General features: G+C 36.2%; 1 protein-coding gene across 1 annotated transcript; it reads right to left on the bottom strand.

Annotated features, from left to right (window-relative positions):
* Nucleotides 1-141: 141 nt before the first annotated feature.
* On the bottom strand, nucleotides 142-27,906 carry LOC145780597 (sal-like protein 1). The gene is made up of 15 exons (XM_082592222.1): nucleotides 27,411-27,906; nucleotides 8,358-8,447; nucleotides 7,983-8,132; nucleotides 6,005-7,597; nucleotides 5,378-5,614; nucleotides 4,659-5,193; nucleotides 4,368-4,503; nucleotides 4,018-4,174; nucleotides 3,477-3,541; nucleotides 3,200-3,304; nucleotides 2,739-2,822; nucleotides 2,397-2,582; nucleotides 2,002-2,146; nucleotides 1,572-1,684; nucleotides 142-1,264 (listed from the first exon to the last, which is right to left on the bottom strand). The coding sequence occupies exons 1-15, from the start codon at nucleotides 27,904-27,906 to the stop codon at nucleotides 1,256-1,258; spliced, it is 4,101 nt and encodes a 1,366-aa protein (XP_082448348.1). The 3' UTR covers nucleotides 142-1,255.

The raw sequence follows: 27,906 nt of genomic DNA, 5'->3' as shown, positions 1-27,906 counted from the left end.
GTCTAGGATCACGTGACCTGGATTCAGTCTTCCTGAATCTAATCACGATATTTCATGACAGCTTGAAGATAAACTTGAAGATTAGCTTCCGTCGACTTGATCTAAATTTTTAACCACCAAAATTTATATCAATAAGATAACCACAGTTTCGTTTGATTATTTTATTGATAACGTCACACGATAGTATCATAGAAGAATTCAATACCCACAAACAGTACAATCTAGTTGCGAACAGTCAAGTATAACCACGCTGTATCAATCGACATTGTGAAACCATAAAGCAAGATAAGATGTAGAGCAGCAGATACGCTGTAGTTTGACTGCACACTTTGTTTAAAACGGCGCAAAAAGTCAAAACGAGTGCAGCTGTAGACATGTTTTCAATTTGACTGATGTGAAACTTACATAACTAAGCCTAGAAGCGAATAAGTCATCTTTTTTAAAAATAAATAACGAGTGTCTTAATTCTCTCTGACGACCACAGTAACGAGTAGAAGCAGCATACAAATGCAAGAAATAAAATCGTATTTGTACACGAGATGGTTGCTGAGCTGTCTTGCCTAATGCTCTTTTTTGAAACGATATGAGTCCAAAGTTGTCGTGACCACTAAAAAGTTTGAATACACAAAGATTTAAATAGCCCACGTAAAAAACCAACTGATTTGTTCATTTTCGATGCTCAAATCAATGCGAAATCTAAAAGCAGAGTCATCTTTGATGGCTCAATCAATTTTCATTTCACTGCGCACTAACTGCAAAAGTAGACCATTAATGCTTTGATAAGATGCAGCACAGCGAAGTCGATTCTAAAAGTCGACTTTTCTGCTGTTTCGTTGAAAATGCGAAAACACATTTTCGGTAGTCGGTATGCTACAACAATAACAAACGGCTTACGAAAAAAATCAAGTCGTGTTTAAACTATGCTGTATATACAGACGTACTATATTAATGGCGTACTTGAAGAATAAAACACAGAAAAATAAAACATCAACTACAAAATGCACGATCAATGTTTTCACAGGTTCTTACAAATGCCTAGCGTCAGCTTAATTTTTTTAGAGCACTTCCCTAAAAAAAGGCTGAAAGACCTTAGAATATAGAATAATTTCGAAGGAAGACCAGCAGGTAAATACCACGGCTTTTCTTCAAAGTTTCAATATTGTAGTTTTGATTGAAAATTACATGGAAGAAATAAACTCTTTCAAAAGCTAACAAGCTGCAAATAATTAGTCTTCCTGCGCTTGCCCGTGTATCTTCAGTTGACCTAAAAATGTTTGCGATAATCCATTAGCAATGTAACTATAATACGCTTTTTATGTCAATTTCTTTGGAAGATTTTTATCATAATTAGACTCGTTCTAACGTTACGTTTTCTCGTAGAGAAAATTAAAAAAATTAATTGGTACAACACCCCATACAACAACTTAACCGTTTTTGACATTGACTACGTCTGCAGACGTTGAGTTAATGTAATGATGTAAATGTAATACATGTAAAAAAAATGTTAAAAGTAAATAATGGTTTAGTTGCTGTCTGGGATGCAATAGAAGAAGTTAGCATACGTTAGTCACCTGCTCTTGAGTTTGTTGGTAGGCCTTCCATATCCATTCGGTCGCAGCAGCTGTCATTGCGTTGCTGTTGCTTTCCTTCAAAGCAGGATCTGCGGTCTTGTCGTCTGAAGTGGCTGTGAAAGAACATGGTTGAGAATTTTAGAATCAAGATTTTTTGAGAACACACACGCGTTTAGGCATAAAGATACAAAGAGTAGTTGCAACTATTACAGAACGTACAAAAAATATTATTGTTGTTACCAGGGTATGGTTTTAGCCAGAACTGAATATAGAAGTCCAATTAATATAAAAAGGGACTGATTTTCTTACCAGAAGGTTTAAAAATTTGGCATTGATGCATATTTCTGTGTCAAATTTGAAACGTTGTACCGAAACGAATCCAGACAAGCAATTTATTGAATCAAAACTAAATTGAGCAAGCCAGACTCACCAGGCATCGGAGAACTGGCTACAAGGTTGTTAGGCATCAGTAGTCTCACAGCAGCATTATTAAAGTTCATCATCTGGTTGCCCTGGAGACGGGCATCGGCGGCAGCTTTTGCTCCCATCAGGCCGGATGCGAGTGCCGCATATTGCTGGAAAAGAAAAGAAAATTTAATTGTTACTTTTGAAAACAAAACAGTCCACGTGGCCATCACGTGATACGTGAGACCATCACGCTAACAAGAGTGTCAGCGTCCCAGGCAGCAAGCTTGATATTTTTACATTGTTTTGGCATCTGCTACGTTAAAGAAACGTAAAAATGGCACATTATCTAGATAGGTTGATCTAAATCTTACAGCTAAACAGATAAATAAAAACATAAGAAATTTGTTGTGCTTTCACCTGATAGATTGCGGTTTGGTCAGGAACCGCAGGAATTTGAGAAGACAATCGTGGTCTCAGAGGAGGATTTGCGATGTTAGCCACTGATGTGTTTTGCATCCATGGGGATATAAGAGGATTATCCATCGAGATGCGGCGACCTCTTCTTGATCCTCCAGCACCCCAAACGTGGGTTCCCATGTGAACCTAAAGATTTAAAATATTACAAAAAGTCTTAACAAACTTTACATGTTTAGTGAGCAATATAGTGGTCATTCTAACCAAACAATAGTTGCATTTTCTTACACTAAATAGGAAATACTCAAAGACATACATTGAAGACAATATTTAAGGTAAATTTACCTTCAGATTTCCTTTGGTGGTGAATGCTCTTCCACAGACACTGCAAGCGAAGGGCTTCTCTCCTGTATGCGTTCGGTTGTGTATCTTGAAACAAAAGGTTAAAGTTATAGAAAATTCCAGAAGGATTATGATCTTCTACGACAACAGAACCGTAAGATGACAGTCTATTCAAAATAGCGTTGAAGCTATGTAAAAATACGACATATAGTTGTTACGTAATTGTAAACACTTCAGTTAATAGGTAGTGGCAATTTTACTTCCTTGGGGACTTTTTATTGAAAAAAAAACAAACAAAAAAAACAGCAGACTACAATACCAAGGCTGGCTGCTTTCTAGTGGCCTCCCAGTGTAGTATAAAACAACTGTTTACTCTAAAGTAGACGAAACCCAGATCCGGCTTTTACTGTAGACTGGCAGTAAATCTTAAATAAAGCAGAAGTTAACTAGTAGCAGCAACTTACTTGTAGCGAACTAGCTGATGAGAACTGCTTCTGGCAAATGTGGCACCAGTGCCGAGGATAGCTTCTTTTCGCAGGAGGAGCGGATTGTGATGCCTCTAGGGAGCGCTAGAGTGAAAACAAAACCGATCAGTCTTAAATTAATAAATTTTGTTTATTAAATAAGCGTCTGGATGTCTGAACAACATACGGTAGTTGGTGCTTGAAGGAAGGAAAAAAGTTGGAAGTTGGAAGCAGAAATTGTATATTTTTATATGGCTGAACAACGTCCGTTATTTACCTTTCCTGGATAAGCTTCGTTCGTCAAGGATGGTGAGTTGGAAGGACTGCTTGGATTAGAGTTACCTGAAACAAACAACACTGCAATTCATTGAATATCATGAGTCAATTAAAATGATTTATTTATCTATTACAAAAACGTTCAAAACTAAATGTCATTTTCTAAAAGAATCCCTTCACACTATGCCTCTATACACGATTCAACATGTTTCGTCAACAGATTACGAATTGTTTCTCGGCAGCCGATTTGTAGCAAGAATTGACAGCGATAGACAAGTGTTTCGCCTATGAGGCTGGGCTCATCAGTATCGCACCGCATTCTTGCCACAAGGGTATTCGACCGCCGCTTTACCAGTCAGTTTAACTCTTATCTTTGTTGGAAGAAAAGAGCCAACAAAACCAGCAGGCGCCAGGGGAGGACATTGTGAAGAAAGGAGCGTTCTTCCCGGCTATCAGCACAAGGCTGAGCAGTGATCACTCACTAGTGCAGCGAGCAGTTTCTTCACAAGATTACGAATTACGTAAATTCCAACGAAGAATACCTTGGGTTGGGCTGAAAACCGGCTCCAGCATGTCGTCATCCACATCGGTGATGTCATGAGTCAAAAGGTGCTGTTTGAGGTTTCCCTTGGTTGTGAAACGTCGGTCACAAACACGGCAAACGAAGGGCCGCTCTTTGGTGTGGCTCCGAAGATGGATCTGCATAAAAATGTCCAAGGTGATGACAAACGACGAAATCTTTTTGTTGGTCATTTTATTTTTGATGAAAAAAATCTTTTTTTTTATTTCAGCAAATTTGAAGCTGAAACCAAATGCTCATTCCAATGGCGAAGCCTACATTATCCCATAACTCAACAATGACAGTTGACAAGAAAGTATTCGCAACACCAACCTCCAGTGCACTTTGACACGTGAACGGTTTGGTGCAAATCTCGCATGCTGTCGTCATTTTTCTCGCACGCGCTTCTTCTTTCACTGACGTCATGTGAGCATTGAGCGAAGACAATCCATCTGGCCGCAAGATGGGGCTAAAAAGCAAAATAATGGTAAATGCAACGCCGTTTGATTTTTGCGAACATACAGTAAGTTTGATGAATCAGTCAATGATGAAAGAGTTTTTTAAATCCCAACACTTTGAAACGCTAAAATGTGGCATCTGTCAACCTAGATTATGTTTTCTTACCCATTGGAGGCTAAGCTTGCGAGCGCGCTCAGTGATGAACTTGTGGTGGATGCAGGGGAAGATACATCCATGGAGGTCACCAGAAAAGAGGACACGGGACTGTTTCTTTTTGTTCCAACGGTGGAGGAGCTTGAGTTGGACCCTGGTCGGCTCAAATCTAATGCCGCGTTGTCTGATCGTTTTTCCACTTCGTCTTCTTTTTCAAATGCTGATCTCTCCCGAGATACGGCTTGAAAGTTCAGTAAATAGGGATTCTTTTCAGCTGTCATATTTTGTTGTGAATAAACAGGGTTATTTTTTTCTGAGAGCCTGGTCGATTCTTCCACAGTTTCCTCCATTTCTTGGGGTGATTTACTCTTCCCAGGTGTGCTTTCCTCAAACACGTCGTCATTTTCTGCGGATCGTGGATCAGTTTTAACTTCAGCATCTTGAAAATCTTTATCAAAAGTCGACAAGTTTGGTTGAAAACCGCCTCCCATCATACTCAGAATTCTGTAGTCAACTCTTGAACCATTGCTAGTCATTATTTGAGCAGCTGAAAATAAAAGTCGTTTAAATTGAATTTTGCTGTCACATTATTTCGGAAAATTAGCCTTTCACGTAATAAATATTTTCAATGTGGTTTTGTGATCAAATGTTACGACTTAAACGTATTCATTCCGATGCGGATAGATTTACACTCACCATCACCGAATAACAGAATAGTTTAAACAACTAACCTTGCTGCTGTCGGCTTTGCATCAAAATATGCATTCGCATATGTTGTTGCATTGATTCTTGGTTTGGGAAATGGTACAAGCACACTGGGCATTGCAGTGAAGCTCCCCGGGTGGAGCTGTTATTTTCAGGGGGATTGTTCCTTAGTTGCTGCCTGTGCACACTGCTGTAGTGCGTCCGCAAGTTTCCTCTAGTTGTAAAGGCACGTGAGCAAAGATCGCACTTGTATGGTCGTTCTCCTGCAATTTTGTAATGCACATAAAAATTAAAATCGATTTTAAAGAAACAATCCTTGATTTCCAATAAATTAAATTTCATGAACTTTTAACCTCTTCTGACACATGAAGAATGCTCTGTGATTGCCCAGTTAGCCGGAAATATAACAATTAACCTTTCTTCACATCGCAAGTACAGAAAATAATTTACACTTTTCTACAATAGTTATTAACAATTTCATCAGTTAAATATTACTTGTAAATGCCAGACATACGACGCCATTTTGTTGGAGTTGGTAAAATGGTGAGAAATTTTTCTTAAAAGAAATCATCAGTTACATAACACCACAAGAATTTATGTCCAAACAATGTTATCAAAAGAAAAAAAGATGCTTAAATTCCGGGTTTGCTTACCTGTATGGGTTCTGTAGTGAAGTTTCAGGGCACTTTGACAGCTCAAAATGCGATGACATATGTGGCATTCATTCTTGTCCAAGTCCTTGCTTCTATCAATTTGCTCAACAAGCTGCTGAAGCTTGGTGGTCTCAGAAGACGAAGTGATTGGCTTCCCATTGGCACCGACATTCCTCATAGCGGAGAACTCTTCCCAAGACTTTCGGGATGTTGGTAACATTGATGAGGAGGAGATCACATTTGGCAAAGAACTTTTAATTGTATTAGTTTGTTCTTCATTCAAAGCACGATTTGAAAAAGATCCACCAGACGCGGGAGTTGGAGCTTTCTTGTCGTCTTCAGAGACTTCTTTACGCCTCGAGCCATTAGTATCATCTTCCACGAACGATTGATTTGAGCGGTCGTCTGCCAACACAGCTTCGTTAGTGTTATCGTCGTCTTGATGGGATGGATTTATTTTTCGCGGTCCGTCTACTGATTGAAACGGAATCGGAAGCTCCGCTTGAGTTCGGTGTGAGCTCGGAAGACTGGGTCGGCCATCCATAGCATCAGTTCCGGTGGGCTTGCTATCTTCCTCATCCGGCAAGATGGACATCCCGTACGGAATTCCGGAACTTGTTGGTACGTTGTCAAGGTCTTCCGGTACGGGATAAGCGTTCATTTCAATGTTAGGGTATTTATCTTTGTGGCGCACGAAATGCACCTTGAGGTTTCCCTTTGTGGAAAAGCGATTGCCACAAATATTGCATTTGAATGGTCGTTCACCCGTATGTGACCGAAGATGGATTTGAAGCGCGCTGTCGCTACCAAAAATCTTTTGACAAAATCGGCATGCGTGTTTCATGAAACCATCAGTTGCATTTCCCTCCAAACTATTCTGTGGCAAGCTGGAAAACAAATCGACCCCGTTCGGTCGACTGCCTGATGGTTTTTGAAGCTTTGTTAACGACGAAAGTGGATTATAAGGTTCATGACTGTTTTCCCCTTCGCTAGTAACTTTTCCTGTTCCATTGCTATTTTCCGATGGGCCAGATTCAAGTTTTCGCTCTCTCATGCCATTTAACATCTCAAACGTTTGTGGGAATTCTGATGAACTTCCTGCACTCAACTGAAGTCCCATAGCGGCTGCCATAGATGGTAAAATTCCACCTTCTGATGGTCTGAGACTTCCAGAGCCAGCAACGGATGAGGAAAGTAAATGGGGCATATTTTGAAGCTGAAATCCATTAAGTCCTTGGGATTGGAACATACCTGAGAGAACTTTCTGTGCTTGAGGATTTGAAGCTAGCAATGTCAACTGAACATGCAAATAATTTAACATTTGTACTTGGTAGGCCTGCTGTTGTTGAAGCATTCGCATTTGGTCTCTAATATCGCTTAACTCTTTGTTTTTCTCAGGCGCAACTTTTGCGAGTTTTGCATTGAAGATGAACTGCTGAGAGCTGCATATTCCATTCATCATGCTTCCTTCGTTCCTGTTTTCCTTTTCATCGTCTGGTGATGTTTGCATCCCTTGAGCCTCGTTTGGATCAGAGGACTCCACTTCGTTCTTAACAAATCTGGGGTCAAAATTCTCTTTCACAGACACACAATCTGAAAGTCATAGAAAGAAGATTTACCAAGAAAGCGTTTACGTTTTGTGAAATGTATACTTAATTTTAAGCTTGTAATAATACAGGAGAAAGATGTTAATTTCTTGTATGCGTCATGTGGAAAAAAATCATATTTATCTTTTATGATTTATGCTCGGATTAGCAAATTTGCGGTCTAATGCCTATGCCAGGTTTTCTAGTAAACGATATTACTTCTTTAAACAAAAAAATATTGTGATTTGCTTGATGTTTATGGACCCAAAGCATCACCACAATGAAAATATTCAGACCTATTGTCATAAACCCAGACACGAGGCATTCAGAAAAACCGAAGAATAACCTTTTAACTTAGAGTTAAAATATTGACAAATAATTACTACTCTTACCGGGGTCATCCTTTCCTTGCTCGTCTTCAAGCAACAAATCTTCACGTTTATTTGAAACCGGGCTTTTGACGTCATCACAAGGTGACGTCATGTTGACAGAACTGACGTCATGTTCTTGAGCAGCTGCATCAGCATCCTTGATTTCGTCTTCTGAAAATTGTAAAAAAATATTTCGTTTGACTTTTCCTTATAGTGCTGCGTGCATGCTGACTGGTACACATAACTCTACTGGGAACTTCATCAAAGAAACTGCGTTCGTTTCCAAGTTGAAAGTTCAAAATGTCTGAAAGCTTTATTAACCATGGATTTCACAGTGTATGGTAAAAGCATGTACACCAACAACACAAGGTTTTGCTCTGAACACAAATAACTTGCCTCCGCTGCCAGTTGATTGATGACTTTCTTGACTGCTCGCTTCAAACTTTCCACAGCTCAGCTTTTCGGCTTCGTTGTCCATCGGTTCCTCTGCAACAAGTCAAAACTTGAGTGATTTGAAATCATCTACACTTGAGGTTTTGTCGCTTTTCAAGCAATCGAGAATGAAGCTCCAAAGCCACAAGATAGAAAATGAAAAAAAAAATGGGAAAGAGAAAAGAGATGGCTTGAAAGATTGCAACTGTTCTGATTCAGAACAGCAGATTTTGAGAATTTATTTATGTTCTAATTTCATGCGTAGATGTTTGTTTGAAAAATTAACGACTTTTTGTTGAATATTTTAGAGAGCTAGTAAGAAGACGCCTCTGCGGCTAGAGCGTAGCGTACGCACACCCGTTGCAGCTCTAACTCGCATGTCATGTATAAAAATGGACTGTAAGAACATGTCTAAACCTAAACAATGGAAGACTGGAACAAAACATTTATAACGGTTTGCGGAAAAATATATCAAGCTTCATCGTTTCAACGCAGTCAAATGCTTGATAAACGTATTAAAAAAGGAAACTTTTAGAAATTTGTTTCGTTATTGTGTTTGCAAAATACAAAGCAAGTCGTAAACTTTTAAAGTGATTATGGCACATAAAAGTTTAATGACGGACAATGTAATGAATTTGAAATGTAATAGAGAATCTGAAATCACTTTCTGAAAGAAAAAACTAATTCTATCACCACCCCGTATATGTCCAGCAGTATGGAGGGTCTTCTTTCTATCCCTGCGGCAATTTAAGAGTATCCATTAGTTATGACATTTTTACGGACTGCATTTCGTTCTTGTATTAGAAGTCTCATAATTAATTCACAAAAACATGACTTCTATTACATAAAATAAAAGCAATATGCAATTATTATAAATTATAAGAGAAAGAAAATCTATTTTAGAAAGTGCTGTTCCAACGTATTAGACTCACTACTCATATTACATCAACAAATCTGCTACTAAAGTAATAACAAGAGCAAATCAAAGCCGCGCGCCATTTTCAATTTCATAAATACGCTGCCGCCATATTAGCAACATTAAAACACGAACGATTACACGTACGTAACAGCTCAGGCTAGAAAGATTACAGGTTCGGTTTAGAGATGTATTTCCAGTCAAGTGACGCTATAACGATGCTGAACTACGTGCTTTATTGAATTAACGCCTCACGACAGTGCAAAGTGCCTGTCATAGCAAGTTGAAGAAAAAGACAAGTTGTGTGGTTGCACATGCAAGACCATAGCAACTACTGTATGCCGCAAAATTGTCACAAAGATTATGGACAACTGGTATGCAAACGAAAATCTTCTGATTGTAAATTTTATAAATGTTCTTTTATTGGTTGTTGGTGAAAATCCCCCTCCGGAAAAAATCCACCCAGGCAAATATCCCCCGTAAAAGTATCCCCCACAAAGTAGTTTCAATTTCTTTGAGGGAAAATATTTAGCCCGTCAGTTTTTTTGCTTATAGTTTATCGTCAGCTATTTTAGGCAATATTTATTAGAGCGTCTTTTTTTTGCGTGAGGGGGTATTTTCTTGAGGACTTTTACCGGGGAAATATTTATCTATATTCGTTTTTGTTTGATGGTTATGAAATATACAATGAATTGTATTTAGTTGTCAATGATAAAGGGACTGAATTTGCTGTTTGGTTCAAACAAGCTCCAATTAGTTTGACAATTTTAAAAGATTTGGTCTTCAAAACTTGTCTTCAACAAGACAGAAAAATTGCAGTTATGGGTATTCAAACTTCTGGGGTTCAATATAGCAACCGATGGTGATCATTGCAGAACAAAATAATTGCTTACGTAACCGAGCAAGTGAGTAGTGACCATTTCTACAAGAATAGGAAAATACAATGCCTCTATATTGTCAAAAAATTTTACGATAACTTTTAAAATCGTTAATTAGCAATTGTTAAAATTTACTCTTTGTCTTCGCGATGGCCAGTTCAGTGTTCAACTAGCTAAAAAAAGTCAAAAAATACCATTTTGTTCATCTCTTTACATGTGACGACCGATGACAAAAAGTACAAAACGGTGGTTATGTGTCGGATGATTAGCAAATTTGAGGAGCCATCCATCATATAGTGTTGGCTATTTCGTCATTCATTACCTACAGCCAAATGCACTCTCCCATGAACGGGTGATTACATCTGCTGGTCAACAGGTAACTCAATAGCAGTGCCGAAAGAGCACTGCACATTGCCTGTAGGTTTAACTCATCAAATTTAAACATAATTACACATAGATTAGCCTTCGCTTATTTTGCTTTAATTCATTTAAGTTTTTAATCTTTTTTTGGGGAGGAAAAACTTTCCTTTCATGTGAGCAGTAATCTCAAAAGGAATTTCAGTTGCGAAACCTCATTTGCGTGAAATATTGGATTACATCTGCGACACATATGCGACGGGGAAACGTGTCTAGAAGCATTCAATTACATCCGACGCCATAAATTAAAACGTTGACATATTTTCCCCTGAATGCCTTTTCTAAAACAGAAATTCACCTTGTATATCGTGATGTTCCCAACCGGATAATTTAATAACGATCACCACAGTGAATGTAGGAAGAAATGCATAAATATTATTTATTTCGGCTTGTTTTCGAGGTCAGGAAAAAATCAAATTGCTCCAACTAATAATTGAATTGTCATTATCATAATTATAAAATAACTTTCAAGTTACATAAAATTATTATTTGCGCCACTCCAACATAGGCGTTTTCGCGTGATGTTATGTAATTTTCCAAATATGCTATAATATTACAAGACAAAACAATGGTCTTAGCCAGCAATTAACCAGGATGTGATTACCATTTCACAAATAAGTCGATATGTTGTGAATTTTGTAAACTTTACAAAAGATCCATTAATATTTGTGAAATGAAAATCAACAGTGAATGTCAACTTTTGCCCTTTTGATTCCCCTGCCAAGTAATAACTCGGTTTACTAAATTTGACGTGGTTCAATGGTTGATTACTATGTTTTACTACTAAAATAGACCTAGTGATTCTAGGCGTAAAACATAGCAAAAAGGGCAAAACATCAGAAATAAATTCGCCATTGTGCAACGCATAATTTTGATTTCTGAATTGAGTTGTTCTCGCACTAAAAATTTTTGGTTTAAATGCATAGTTATAATTATAATGTTGGCCGGATGGGTGACATTAAATGAAACAAACAAGATAATATGTTTACATTTTTCCTGAAGACATTTTTTAAACACAACATCATTGTAAATTGACCACAACATGTGATGCAAATTCAGCTATCTGTCAATTGTCCTTGTACAGATGAATTTTTTTTGCTGGATTGCAATTTGAAAATGGTGCTCAACCATCAATAGGCTGCTGGTGACTCGATTTTGATATCGCAGCTACTTTTTAAAAGCAAAAAGATGACAAACAATTTTTGAATTATTTTTCTGCAAAGGATCAGCTTTAGTTTAATGTGTATAATGGCTTCCTGGTGATTTAACTCCTGGATAAATAACAATTATCAAACAAAACAGCAATTTGAAAGACACGTTTTATTACAAGCAGAATTTCATCTGGCTATCATGTGAAGTTACATTTTAATTAACATTCTAAATAATTGGTTTGTGTTAATTGAAAAGAATAGATATTTAGCTAGCATTATTTTTCTTGTCACTGCAAAATACAGCCTCGTTTATTCCACATCGTTTTGTTATTACGTTTTGTTGAAACTCAAAACTAAATATTTGTCACCAAACAAAAGTCATATATTGCGAGGCGTAAAGTTACACTTGTGAAACCGTCTGACACCGCTTGGCTAATATTTGTGCCATAATATCTATACAGCCAAAACGGCGAGATTTTTTTTCAGATGATGCAAATAAAGACAAACCGTGCACTGGAAACAAAACGACAATTGTTCACCGTTTAATCATTGTAATCAACTATTACTCTAACGACCGCTCCAGTTAGCATTTTTGGAAATATTGTAGGGTTTTTTTCACAGCTAAAGAGATGTATGCTTATTTCAAGATGTCATGCTATTAAAAGCCAAACAAAAAGTTATACCAACAGTTGCAGTACGATTAGATTACAATATACCAACTTGTTTGTCAATAAATGCCGCTGAGTGGCGCCACTAACAATTTGGAACCATGACATCACTAAGTACGGTAGGCCCCCCAAAAAGTACGGTGGGCCCACAAACTTTGCTTTTTAACAAACAAGATTCCGGAGTTTGGAAAGGTTCAGAACCACTGGCTTTTAGATGTAATTTTATTGTCTAAACATTTTTAAGTTTACGGCAGACACCATACCAACGATTGCATACTGCAAATTTCATGTCTGTTTTTCTGACATTGTCTCGCTTTTTGTCATGACATCTTTTGAAATGTCTTTTTTTTAAAGATTTTTTTACACCTACCGAACTAGAGGGCAATGTCTAATTGTCTATTGAAAATTGTTGTACCATGTTAACACGCCCAGATAAAAAAAAATATCATGATCTTTAGATTCGAAACCATGCAGAATTACCTTTTATTCACCTGTTTGTTGTTCATACCATGCCAATGGTATAATTTGATGCATAGGTCGTATAGATTTACATTGGGATTTCTGCTTGGCTGCATGTGAATTTTTGATGAACAAATGAAAGAGATGAAACCCCAACCGTATTTAGTAATTATGTAGTTGCGAGTGTAGACTTCTTGATGCTATCTTTACAATCTGACAGTTTCCATTGTTAAGAAGATTGTTTTTAAGCGTCAGAACTTGGTTCAAAGGTCAGTTAGGAATACACTGCAATATCATTTTTCATGAAAAAATTCATCAAAAAAGTTTTTTTTAACAAAGTCTGATGAAGAGAGGTTCTATTCACATAAAACTAACGTAATGTCTGACTGTTTTTTATAGCCGTTTAAAAATTATCTTGGTTTTCCCATAGCTTCGTATTTTGCCTTATTCGTCATAAATATGTAGTCACTTCAGTCATAATTAATAGACCGTGGCAGGAGACGCATTATCGTTTTGCTTGCAAAACAGCGCGCAAACGACTGTGACGTATCCTCAGGTGTTTTTTCGTATATGATTTCGTAATAATCTGATTGTCCAATTTCTGTCAAACAAGATCCTTACACTCAACAAATGTTAAGTCCGAAAAAAATCGTAAAGCAATCCTTTCGGCAAACATTGAACATCCACTGACCAAGGCCTTTGAAAGCCGCCCAGCAGAATCGTATAAATATGCAGAGCAAATTGTTCTATCAAAAAAGATGTTAACAACAAAAACAAATTTATGGATGAAAGATATGCTTTTGTAGGATCATAACCAGGGGATTTGTGCAGTTATGCGTAGCAAGCCACACAAGACGTAAGCAGAATTTTTTTTGGCTTCTTGTATAACTTTAAACCAGCGTTGATCTTACGTCAGCAGACGTTGAGGGATCATTACTTTTTAAGTCTTCCATTTTTCAAGATCATCTCTAAAACCGATAAGATCAACGGACATATTATAATTCCGCAAGCTTGTTGGGGCTTTGCAGAAACCAATAGCTTGATAGATGGGAATGACAGTTTAAACGAGAAGCCTTGTAACCCATAATTTGAAAGAAAGATAAAAACCGTAATACTTTCAATAAGTGCCAATAACATACTTCACAAGAAAACAACCTGCAAAATCTTTTTGAAATAGTGCTCTTCTGATCATTACGTAACTTTAACATGGGCCATCATTGCGCCAATTTTGGAAAGCACTTTATTAAAATGGATGATAATATTGCTGAGCAAAAATCCTCAACAACAATTATGATCAAAATAAAAAAGGACGATTGCTTTCAAACGTCGATATTTTGAACTATGATGCAGCAGCCTTCTGTCCTGGTTGTTCAAATTTCAGATATGTTCATTGTTATAGCCACTAAAAGTTGCACAACAAATCAACTAAAGAATCCCTTTCAAAAACAAGAAATTTTTCTTCCCCATATAGGCCTAAGTTGACGAAAAAGCCATTGAATATCTTAATTTAGTATTGTTGTCCAAGATTCTAACACGCAGCACAAGAAGTTTAGAAAAGTTTTCTTCGTTAATACTGAACTGTTGTAACTACAAAGCACTCCACATTCAGTCAAAGGTCTGCGCTGAACAAGTTGAAAATACATAGTTTTTGTGGTTAAAATGAGGTTATTTCAAGGCCCTTTGATATAGACAATAATTACCGAAGATTGATTATGCTTTTGCCGAACATTTTGAACTTAAATGCTTAGCATGTGAAAATCAGTCAACTGTAACGGTTAGGTCATGACCACGCATTTTGAAACAATTTCACTGGAAACCAGCAAAAGAGGTTCTCCACTAAACGCTTATGTGAAATTTTCCCATGTTGTTTTGGACGTCATCGATTTACAAATTGATTTGATGCAAGCATCAAATCCCAATCGATCCAAGAACCTCAAAGGGATGCAGTGATGCAGAGAGAAATTTGTCGTATTTTGAGGTTAAGAAAGTTATGAAGATGGGCTAAACCTTAAGATGTGTTGCGACCAATACTTTAGTCCCATAAATGGAAATCTCGAAAGCTCTAAGATATTCATTGATATCATCATCTCCCTGCAAGTCTACCTGATTGCACACCCCTGGAAAGATTAGGCCTACTCTATGTCAAACTCGCACGTTGAAAAAGTTTGTACAAAACGTCAAAGAAACGGATAAACATAATATTTTGATATTTTTTGAGATCATGAAGACTACATCTACCACTACTAGGAATTAGCAAAAAAGTTACAATCTTTGCCTGTCTGTTAAAAGTGTCGATGATGTATTGGAGTTAGACTAATGCCTTTGAAGTACCAGGCTATTGCTTACATTTAAATTATTTCAGTTTCAAAATTTGACGTTAAAGAGTATCTGTCTTGTGGGATATGTAAACAAGAGCTCTCTACAAGAAATATCAAAGCAAGCGTCAATTAAACAGAGATCACAGAAAGCGCAGGTGTGATGCTTGAAGCAAAATATTGAATAATGAGTTGATTTCAAAGTCAAAGAATTGATTTTTGTATTTGAACAATCGCATATGAGTCTTGTTGAAAAAGTAACTCGGTTCTTATGAACAACCAAACAACGCTGTCTTCATGCTACGGTGCGGCTAGTTAAATCTTTGAAGTTAGACGGAAACAGTGAAAATCTGTGACAAAACAACCTCTCAAACATCTTGTCGATCATCTATTTCCCACTTAAATTAATGTTTTTTGTTCTTTATGATCGACAAAGCCTCTTCTTGGAAAGTAAGAGGCATTAGGTGAAATATTTGCCCAGCTGATTTTTGACGTTAAAAATTGACTGTAGCATTCTTCAATAATTGGCACTAATTTCCTTTGAAAATAATATAAGCACTGGTAACTGGTGGTAAGTATTTATACAAGTGTCGCACAAGGAGCTGTCGACAAAATACAATATATTTGGATTATAGCGAAAATTTGAAGTGGAGAAATGTCGTTTGTTTTCAAGACAAATCTGTGTTCGAAAAAAATCGATCTTTAAACATTTCGTTACGTGTTTCCACGTGAAATTTTGTAAAAAAAATGTTGGCATTTGAACGATATTTCTTAGATATGATAAAAAATCAAGATTTGCAAAAAAAAATGTTTTTAGCTGCAGCTTAAAGAAATGCTTTGCGGAAACTCGAATAATATAATAATCATCCAATTAGCAAGAGCACTTCACTTTCCCAAGTATCATCAAAAGGCGAAAAAAGCAAACCTAAAGAAATAATAAAAAGCTTATTGGCATAATGAAAGTGCTTGGGGCATAAAGGCGAAGTACCTGCTTGGCAAATTGTTTCCATGTCTTAGCATAAGTTTGTTAACAATGAAAAATACCGAGAACAATCACTTGTTTAAAGTCATAGAATTTTGCTACTTCGACGTAAAATCACGATATTTGAACAACAATAACACTTCAGACTTTTCAGTTATTGTGCAAATAATGTTTCAGCTGGTAAATTCTCTCTTGTCAATTAACGGATAACTTGTGGACAGACTTCAAGGACTTTTAATGCTTTGAAAATTGGCAACACGAAAGTGGACGTAAAAATCATTTTCGATGCTGAGTAAACAATCCTTAGATTTTAAAAGAAGAAATCAATGTTATTTTGCATTAGTGTATAGAAAGCCCATAAACTTACAAAAGATTATTGATTGGTATCTTTCTAAATCAAAGGAAGGTAATTAAACCCTCAAATTTTTCACATGTAACTAAAGACTGCTTTTATCGCAGTGCAGAATACGATGATGAGGAATTACAGCTCTAATAAGTGTGGTAAATATGTGCGCTGCTTCATGTCTATATTTCATCATTTGCATTAATTACTCAAAGAGATTTTGGTCCACAAAATATGGAGTTAAAAGATTAGTACGCATATTTCTTTTGAGACTTTAAAATTACAAGCAAGCAAGGTCTAATATATTTTCTGGCTCCTTTAATGAAAAAGACCTCTTAGTGCATCACAGAAAAAATCATCAGTTCAATACTAAAGCTAAACAGAGAAAACAAGCGCTTAGTCATAGCCAACTAATTAGAAAACTTAACTGAACTTTCAACAAACTTAGCAAACCAAGTAGAGATATACAGCAAACGGCTTCAAAAAAGCGAACTTTCATCATAATCGAAAATATTATTGTGACAGATTGCTAACACCATTACGTTTATCAGTCGTTTGATTATATGAAGGTGTTTTATCTCAATAAAGTGGCATTAAAACACCTCTCGAACAAGATAATTTTCATTCCATTGCGCCTTTTAAGTCGGGAAACAAACAAATTAAACTGATTTGGATACATACGGAGAGGAAAGGCAGAGATAGCGAATGCCAGGAAAATTGATGTTATCATATCTTGCCTTTCTTTTATATAAATTACTGATTAAATTCGGGGCAGGAGTTTTTTCCGTCTTTCGTCGAGAAAACTATCGACTTGGCCTCATTTTTTTATCAGTAACATGTTACATCTTGTTTAAGCCCACCCAGTGCCCTTAATGGGAAGATAGGCCGTTTGTTTTGTCATAAACGTCATAGAAATATGGCGCACTATGGATCAGTGGTCTGTGCATTGTTATCGTTCGCTTGTTTATGACGTCAGTTGCGATAAGACAGTCAAAAAATGTTTAAAAATAGTTTGCTTTGAAAGAATGGTATTTTGTACTTTACAGCAGGATTACATCAACACGAGCAACTTTCACCGAAAAATCCTAACCAGCCTGAAAAACTGTGACAAGAAATATTCTATTCGCACCATTATGTTTAAAACATCAAGTGGGAAAAAATGCATCTTGAGAAAAAACAGTCCAGTTTCAACTGAGATATCATTTTGATCGATTACCAGTTTAAAGGTAACCCTGATGTTCAGGGTCGATTTTTGTCAATCTTATTTCGCTTGCGATAAGACAAAGACATAAAGAAACAACAGACGATGATAGCGAACATAACTTTGTCACGTGACAATTGATGATTGTGCTAGCATATTGAAAGCAGCATTTCTGATGTAACAAATTCCAGGGTTAGAGGCCCTATTTGATGGTCACCAGATTTTTTTTTCATTCGATCAAACGTTGGTAAACTGATGCACTTTGTATTTCAAAATGCAGATGTTTTATTGAATGTGGAAATGAGTTTGTGTTTGGTTTTTCACTTCCACAAAATGGGTTTTTATCGCAACCTGTCAAGGCACCTTATCAGTTTTTCTTTGCTAAACGTGCATAATTCAACAAGACACAATGTATGTAAATCTGATCAAAACTAATGTTAAAAACTGTTAACTATTTAATCACAAGTGTTTTTCGTGTTTTTCTGAGAATTGCAACCTAGGATATCCGGCTATTACAAGATGTTAAAAAAGCCATAACTACCCTTCATGTCTAACGTTTCGTCACTCAGAACGATCGACTTCATCACCTGCTATCTACCGTATGCAAATTTATAGCCTTTAGTACAGGGGCGGGCAACCTTTTAACACAATGGCCAGTTAGGAAAATGTAATGCTTACAGGAGGGCCGCACATCAAATAAACACTAATTCATATTTTCAGCAATGGAGTTTATCTTATTGAAATTTTGTACAAGAATGTCATGCTTCTGCAGTGAATTCAATTCAAGCTGGATTTCTACAGGCGCAAAACTTATTTCACAGACTGTACAGGGGAGTGAAAAGACGGTCATATCACTTCTTAAGCTTCGAAGTTATGTAATCGAGATGAAAATGGCCTTAATTTAAATAGCCTTATTTGGAGAAAAATAACTGGAAGAAGATAAAGGGCCGCATAAAAAATGGAAAAGGGCCGCATGCGGCCAGCACGTTGCCCACCCCTGCTTTAGTATATTGTGGGAATATAGCCCGCAGACAAACGTAAAACATGAATTTAAATCGGTGTTGGATATGTAAAACACTTTGGAAGGAAGCCGAATATTTGATGTCGTAATCAGGAACTCAACTAATTCAACAATTTGGCAGCAAGGCTGCTAAAAATACAATAAGATAAAGAAAACGCGTGATAATAGGCATCGCTATAAAGAGCTCGGTTTGTTGGTATTTCTTTAATATGCACTGAGATTGTTTTCTGTTTTCGTCACGGTATGGTGGAGCAAGATTAACAATTTGTTAAAACAAGTAAAACTCAATGAAGCGTATCACATTCCGTGTCATGATAATGGCCATTAAAGTTTTCTTTTCATAGCCAATTTCAACGTTTTTGTTTTTCACAGAATACATAAAGAAGCAATGCAATACCAATAACAGCTTTTCGAAATGCTTTACCTTGTTCAACGAGGCAAACTTTAGGAAAAGATTACTAAACTCTAATGCGTTTAATTTTATGCCTTAAACCAACGGGATAAGCGTACAGTTCCATAGAAAAGTATTATTGATGGTAGTAATTGGCTCGGTTAGTGTATGAACGCTTACAACAAAACTAATAATACAGTTGGAGCCAATTTATTCTGTTGTTGTTTTATGGAATTTGGACAACCACTGTAGTCTGTAGAAATACGAAACAACCAGTTTGTTTGTGAAGTTTTAACCACATTCATCTGGAGAAGCTGGATTCCATTTTGGAATTTTTACATTATCTCATCGCTTTCAAGCTGCCTTTATTTGCATTGCTTTAATGTTTTGCTGCAAAAATTGAGTAGACGCAGAGAGTTGGATTTCGTTTATTGGGCATATGATTTACGAGTTTGAATTTATGGATGAGGTTTCAAGAGCATGAAACCAAGCATTGTGACGATATTTATGGTGACATTTTGTTTTCAAAGAAAATTTGCAAAGTTTGTTTGATAAATTCTTATTATCAAATTGTTTTAGTATTTCAAAAATCAAAAGTAGTTATTTTTAAGCCAGCTTGCAACACTGGAGAATCCTGATAAAGTATTTCTAACCTGGTTTGTTGATGGAGTATTGCAAGTGGGTTCGCTTTTTTTTAATTTCTTGCACGAACTCGAGTTGTTGCTACATCAGAGACAGTCGATTGTGAAAATGTAAAATATGCACCCAAAACTTAATCAAATGAAATCATCTGCTTGGCAGGAATGTGGGATAAAATGTGATTTGAAAAAGGTAAAATCTCTACAAATCGAAAGCACCAGAGACAAGAGAAGCAGAGGAAAAACTAAACATTAATAGATCTTTGCATCCTAACTTTTTCGTAGGTTGCCCTAATTTCCTCAGAATGAAAGCAGCTTTATTGTATTGAGCTCTGTTTGTGGTATATACAGGTTTCATGACTTTTCGCCCCATATTCTTAGTTTAATTGCAATTGATGATGCATTTCTACCTTAAAGTTTTCTTTAATAGAAATATCGATCAGACGATTAAAAAGATATGAGCAAGCAGTAAGGATCATTATCACTTTGTTTGACTGTTGATATCAGCAACAACGTTTGTCGAGGCAACTCAAGATTATTGCAAGACATCACAACTTAATAAAAGTTCCATCAGCTATGTATTTGTTCACAGAAAAATAACAATGCACGATAGCAAACAAAAAACAATCCATAAAAATCATGATAAGCGTTAGTTGAACTCTATTGTTACCCGATCATCCTGATGGAGACAGTAAAAGCGCTCAATTTGCAGGTTTTTGTCTTCTTTCAAAAGTGTAAGAAGTAACTGTTGGTTTTCGCGTGTATTTTACACTTTATTTACTTGAATCATTACTCTTAAAAAGATAACTGCTCCCATTGCGCGTCATGGCAAGACGGAAAAACATCAAAATATCTGATTTGTCTCTATTTTTGTGCAAAGTATGATGTAGCGACATCAAGCGGACAAAAGTTGTATTTCAAATGAAAAGGTGAATTTTGATGGTTCCACAATAACCCTGATGGTATCACTTTTCAACGAAAAATGAGATTTCTTTAAAAATGTAGCCAAGTTCCAATGCGCATCTCTCCGTTAATCTTACCTCAATAACGAACTACGATAACGGTAATAGCTTAATTCAATTACGATTTTCAGATAAAAGTCAGAAAACACAGGTGAATCATAAAAGAATATGCTTCAGCCTTTAAAAAATTCCAACTCACACAAATCATGATTACAATGACGCACTTCCATTCGCCACACTGTCATGCCTGATTGGATGCAATTGAAATTTCGATAAACAAACGCTTTGGTGCAGTCGGTTTGTTGTTAATGATATATTACTTCTTCCATGACTCTCTCAGCTTCTTTGATTATGTCACATAAAAACATCTCGAACTAGACACTTGACAGATCGTATGACCACAGACCGTGACAAGTTCATAACCACAGGATTAGGGATGCTGAAAAAGTTGCTTACTCAAATTGCTTACCCCAGATATGTTTCGCAAATGAGCGCAAACTGAGCATGATAAAGGTTCATAAAAATTTTAATTTTGTAACATTGGAAACACGCACTGTTTGCAAAAAGAATTCATCGTGAAGCAGTTGGTGCGGCCAAGTTTTCTAAGCTTTCTATTTAACTTTAGGCCTATATCAAAAAAGAAATAAGATCTGTCTAATTCGTTGTTTAACGTACGATATAAAACAGAAAAAATACGAGAGCACTTAGAAAGTATAAAAATTCAAAATCTAAAAAGTTATGACAATGATAAACTTTGTTTCTAGTACTAGTTGCAACGTTCATCTGACAAAATTGAAAGTAAAAGTAACAACAAACAAGATGGTTTATTGCTTCACTGACGTTTCGCGCATCATGACAATGCACATCCTCAGAACGAATAACATACAAAATAAAATTTCACAAGGTTATATACTGGTATACTTCAATCGCACTGCAGTATATAACCTAGTGAAATTTTATTTTGTATGTTATTCGTTCTGAGGATGCGCATTGTCATGATGCGCGAAACGTCAGTGAAGCAATAAACCATCTTGTTTGTTGTTACTTTTACTTTCAATGTCATCAGATGAACGTTGCAACTAGTGCTAGAAACGATAATTGTCCTGATGAACACCCAAACTTTTCAGTATTCAATGTTAAACTTACCAGAACTTCACATAAGCTTAGAAACTTTTTCTTGGCTGCTGCTTATTGTCGAATACTTCTAAATTTGTTAAATAAAACCAAAAAAATCTACAGGTTTACAAAAAGAAGAAAATATGAAATTTCCTTATGCATCTTCGCGTTTAACAAAAAAATCATCGTATGCTTACACCTTTTCAAACCTTGCCAATAACTTCTCAAATCACATTCGATGCGTCATAATCAAAGAGTCGTGCATATATAATAAAGCACATATATCATAATTTTCATAACAGCAGTCACTGCTGGAGACTTGATGCAGTGCTACACGAACGAAAATCGCTGTTCTACCAGCTGGCCTCAAATCTTTTCATGCAACTGCACATCCATCTATGCATAAGCCAGTATAAACCAAATGATAAACATGATCTTTGTCGGATATTATACGATTTCCTAGCATTATAAAGTAAGCACGTGTTGTTGGTCCACAATCTGCTATCCATGTAGAAATTATATACGACATTTCCTAAAGCTCAACGCATTAATGGCTGACTTGATGACGTGCAGTATGAGATGTGAATTGCTTGCAAACGACAATTAGTGATAAGTATAATTATTTTTCGTTTGTCTATTCTGCGGTAGCTACCATTTAGAACTTGTACGTGTCTCTCCACTGCTGTGTTTAATTATTGAAATTTTCAATTAAATTTCATTGAACATTTAACCTAAATCGATGCTGCAGTCACTAGTGTTCGATCTCGTTTATATTGTTTCAGCAAAAGAAAGGAGAATCTGATGAAATTTCCACTATTTCTACACAGAAAGAATCACAGTGGTTCAACGACTCACCGGGCGAAGTCCAAGCACTTTATACACAGTTAATCGCCTACCTTGAGAAGATAACAAAACTTCGCAGTTAATGAACACACATCTGGCACAAACAACTTTTGTTATCACTTCAAAAGTCATCTGCAGTCCCCAATTATCACTACAGCTTTTGATACGTCATTGACATAGATATTTATGCATGTGATTTATAATCCAATTTAGAGGAGGCAGTATAATTAAGTCAAGAATCTTGAAACGAATTTTGGAATCTCCAAGCAATAAAACAACAGTGATAAAGCTCTCACATAAACGTTTGGTGTTTATCTTTGAAGAAATCTCGCATAAATACTCTAAGTCAATAAGTCTTATTTCAACAAGAGCAAAACTTGATTAAAGTCTGAAAGTTTAGTCCGAAAACCAGAAATCCATTGAATAAACACACAAACAAAGCTTAACAACATACAACGATGTCATAAACTAGAACGTGTTTGCATGGCAAAATAACAAGAGCCAGTTAAATTTGAAACGACCTTTTAACCAAACTGTAAAATAAATAACGCACGATACAACCCTCACGAAGATCTGGTGTACTAATAGTTGATAAAAAGCAGTTGACTAGAAAAAATTATTTGCTGACCACTGGTTGCTTATTACTCGACACGGTCCAATTCAAAAATTTTTCAATTGCAAGAAAAGCTTGCTGTCAAACGCATACGTGGAAATGTTTTTGAGTAAGCACATTCAGTTCTATAACAGGAACTATACTTTGGTAGTACATTTCAGTGGTAAAGCACGCGGGTTTAGTTATCCGATTACCAGTCTATTAAAATCTAATTGCGCTAAGCGCATTAGAAGCCCACAGTGGCAAGCGTAACTCATAGCAGAAGAAAAGCAACCCATATCACCGAGACATAAGTAAAAAGTTATACCAGGTAGCGATTTTCACCTTTTGCATTCAACATCTGTAGACGTTAAATCAATGTAAATAGGACGCATTTTCCTGGCTGAGTTATGTCTCGCCACAACCGGGAAACAGTCACCAATCAACAAAGATGGCTTACGACTAGGTATTCATTACAACTACGATAACGGTTATACTCCATTAATGAATTACCAAGATTAAATTTCATTGAGAGACTTCGACTGAGCGATTGATAACTTCATCGGTGCCGATCTTTTCCATGGTTGACGCCCATTCGCCATGTAATTTTATACCCATGACACATTTCTCGCCCTCTTCAAAAGTTTACTTTTACGATTCGTGATAATCTTCCAGTGTGAAAATCATACAATACATTCATGGCCCAGTTAGCTTTTTTGTGTCATATTTTCAATTACTTGCTCGTGAATGACGTTAGATCAACGTCATGATGGGCAAGGTTGCAGTCCACGCCTTGTCTCTTTTAAATTTAACCAATCAAAGAGATTTATGTCAGCATGATGTCACCGAGGTATAACGTGGTCTCACAAATTAACCTTGTTTGTCTTGAATGGAAGCGTATTTGTTTTTACTTGGAGGAACAAAGAAAATCAATCGGGTAAAAAGCTCGGTAGCAATTATTAGATAACCAGAATTTGGAAAACATAGCAGAAGTCAATTGATAGAAGAGATATGAAAAATCCCAGGCGTGCTGTGTTACATCTGTCAATGGGAACCCATGGTTCCAGTTTCACAAAATAAAACCAATGCGAAATGATGACAGTGGTTTTGTAAAGTGAACACACCAATTCTATCTCTTGTTATTGACATCAACAGCGTACGAAACGCGTACTGTATATATGTATTTTTATTATCTTTTTGTAAGGTTCGGCAAAAGTCCAGCTTAAGAGCATAAACAGCTATTGATATTACAAAATGAAAAACAAATTTAAAATATTCAAATATCTCCTTATTATCTTCAGGCCTTCTTACATAATTCATAAGTTGTGCAGCCTAGTAAAAACAAGTCTAAACAAAGAAATTTACAAGATGAAGGAATGAATATGAAGATAAAACTATAATTTCCTAATTGTGCTAAATGCTATACGCAGCAGGCCACGTAATTGCTGTTATGACGTCATGTCGCATATGGTACCTGCTCGTAAACCGTCTCTTCCAGAATACTTTATGAGTCCTTTTCAAAAGTCTAACTTTGAGTTTTCACTGCATTAAAAAGGTATAATGCATCATAAACGGCCGCGTTAATTAATAAAACTTCATCTAATCAAAAATTAGTTTTAACTTTCGATTAGAAGCGCCGGCAGATGACAACTTTTGGTACTTTTCAAAATTAAACTTTCTTGCTGACATTTAAATATATTTGATATTTTTTGGAGGTTTAAAAGTTCAATCACTTTAAAAAGAGAGCACGAGCAGAAAATCTCTTTACATTCGTGTGAAATTGTGTTTGGAGACTTTGGCAACTCGTCAATTTGGGTTTGTTAAAAATTATACCAGTTATTAATAAGGCGTAATAACAGTACTCCTGTCTAGCAAAAATAAATAATAACACGGACACACTGCAGCAGAACAATATCGGGATTTTAAAGGATTTAAGATATGCATTCTTGACTTTTTCTTGAGTTTCAACGTTTCTTAGCGTTTTTTCAATGTTTTTTTCGGAAAGGTGTTATCCTGGGAAATATAAAATGATATTTTTATATTAAAAATAAATAAAGAAACTTAAAGCCGGAAGATGTTCAATTAGGTTATTTATAATGACGGTCAACTTTGTTTTCCTGTTTATTGAGACGTGAAGAAAATATGAAAATGAATCAATTGATCCATTTGACTTTATAAAATGGTCTGTCAAAACCAGTCCAATTTCAATCTCCATCAATTTAACGAGACACGATCAGTTTTTACAAGATTTGGTTGTTTCTATCTTTTGCATTTTTGTTAAGCAAAGAAAAAATAACGTCAGGGGGTTATAATTCAATAGTCTGAAGATTTACGCAAATTGCAAAGATGAAATTCGGTGTAAAATGACATCTTAGTATTGGCCATATGAATTAAAAGATAAAAAGGGATGTTAAACCCTCGTTAAGCTGCTTGGCTCTTCTCACGGGGGACCTTACCAGCACCAGGAGCCGCATGAATCATTTAACGAATTATAAATAATAATTCATAAAAAGCACGCAAGACAGTCCAAATTATGGAGCGACGTTTAAATCAATTGTGACATGAAATGAGAAAAACAAGATGAAAAATAAGCAGAGAAAATGGAAAGAAATAGCACATGCTCGAAGCCACGTCTTCTCCGTTGGCTAATTTCTCCTGCGTTTGACAAGTGAACATGATTATTACGAAATTTTAATTGAATGAATGTCAAAACTTATAAATTACCCCCAATAATGCCACCAAAGGACAGATACAATAAACGGATGCGGCGTTGCCGCTGCCATAATACAATATTCTCTTTATATTGCCTTAAGCATTAAAATTTAAAGAGTTATTGAATATGACCGCATCGCTGTATCCCTACCTATTCTACACTGGTTTCAAAAACGGTTCACTTTGCAAGAAATTCAGGCGACCTTTCAAATTAGCATCAAAACAATACAAGTGTTGCCAAACAACAAAATCCTAAAATAGAATCCAGAATCGGCAAATGCCTCGTTCCATTCAGTGCTTGTAAGTAGAAATTGGCCCAACAATTCAAAATATCTAGAAAGAAGTGTTGGGATGAAAAAAATCATAAACTTGCACAAAACATTTGTTGTTATCACATTCCAATGCCTTGAAGATAATCCCCTTTCACAGTTGTTAAACATACAGAGGTAAAACGCAGAGCACAAGTAAAACTAAAATCTCAACATGAAAGAGAAAGTTTTGAAAGAAAAACACATGTGAAAAAAATATTAGACCTACACAAAAATAATTTAATAGCGTACATTGGAAACTGACCGTTTACAGTAAGTACGCAAAAAGTTTATCTCTTGTTAAGACTAAAAGTTCTCTTTTGAAACTAAGAGTTCTCTAATGAGACTATTTTTTAACCTCCGAACCTATCGCACCTACTCGGAGCGTGCTACGCCAGGCCTCCACACAATACCAATCTTTGGGTTAAAACTGAGTCTCAGAACTAGCTCGGCCTCCAAACTCTTAAAGAATTTTAGAAGTGCTGATGCAACATAGAAAACAGGTGGTTGTTGAGCAGGCCCACTACAGATATTTTGTTTGCATTTGATATCAGAAACGATGCAGACATAAAAACCGCTTTGACATGATTTTATTTTTTCGAGATATTAGCCAATACGTTTTTGCGAAATAAATAAAGGAATATGGAAAATAAATTTATTCAGGTTTAGAAACGTCAAAATTAAAAGCTAATTTTTAATTTGATTCTATTCTGCATGTAAACACCAGTGTCCTAAACCTGAGGCATATGACCCATGTTAAGAAACACTGCTTCAGATATGTGGCAGTTCTCATAATAAAAGTATCAACTATTTTTTCTGCTAAACACTTCAAAATATTTTCTATGTAACTTCATTTCTAGCACTCTGCTTGATTTGATAATTTCATAGCTTTTAAAAATGTTTTTTTTTAAACCTTATTATTTAATTCAAAAAGTCATTGGAATCCCAACACATTTTACTAAGCATAATCATTTGCAGTATATCAGAAAGAAATATAATTTTTAGTAAAGTATATTAATATAAGAATTTGTTTGCGAGCTGTTACTGAGATAAAATATTTTTAAAACCTCGTTTACTTCTAAATATTACAAATTTGTATATTACCTTGGCAACTCTCTTCAGCTGTTTCGCCATTTTCACTTCTTGCAATATCAGTAGAATGAAGTTGTTGTATCATATTCATCTCTTCTCTTATGACATTGACTGACGATGAATCTCTTGAAGTATCGTCTTCATCCATTTGCATCGTGTTCAACTGGACACGATCGGACATCGGTTGATCGTTTGTCTGGCCAGCCGGAAAGGGGAACGAATTTTCTGCTAAAGCCGATTTCTTTCCCGGCGAAAGTGCGCCTGTTGGAGCGCTCACATTTCCTTCCATCGCAAACAATTCTAAGAGCTGATTGTGCTGTGTACTTTGTTTGTGAGACGAATCGCGCTGCATTATACCTTTGTTTGATTCAGCGCCTGGTTCCTCTGTAAGAAAACGTTCACTATCTGGTAGCACCTCGCCAATGTTTGTGAGTCTTTCGATCACTTTCCCATTTGGACCCGGAGCGTCGTGGACATGCTGCGGGTTTGCCTGCTTTCTGCGTGACAT

Source organism: Aplidium turbinatum, chromosome 12 (assembly GCF_918807975.1).
Source record: "Aplidium turbinatum chromosome 12, kaAplTurb1.1, whole genome shotgun sequence".
Lineage (NCBI taxonomy): Eukaryota > Metazoa > Chordata > Ascidiacea > Aplousobranchia > Polyclinidae > Aplidium > Aplidium turbinatum.
Note: the sequence above shows the minus strand (reverse complement) of the source record. Positions and strands in the feature narration are given on the sequence as shown.

Bases quoted from the DNA above. Each gene is read 5' to 3' on its own strand.
- LOC145780597 (XM_082592222.1), bottom strand. From the start codon at position 27,906: ATGTCACGCAGAAAGCAGGCAAACCCGCAGCATGTCCACGACGCTCCG. The intron at 7,598-7,982 runs GTAAGAGTAGTA...TATGACTTTCAG, and splicing joins GCAAGGAAAGGATGACCCCG to ATTGTGTGTCTGTGAAAGAG. The intron at 2,823-3,199 runs GTAAGTTGCTGC...TTTTGTTTCAAG, and splicing joins CATCAGCTAGTTCGCTACAA to ATACACAACCGAACGCATAC.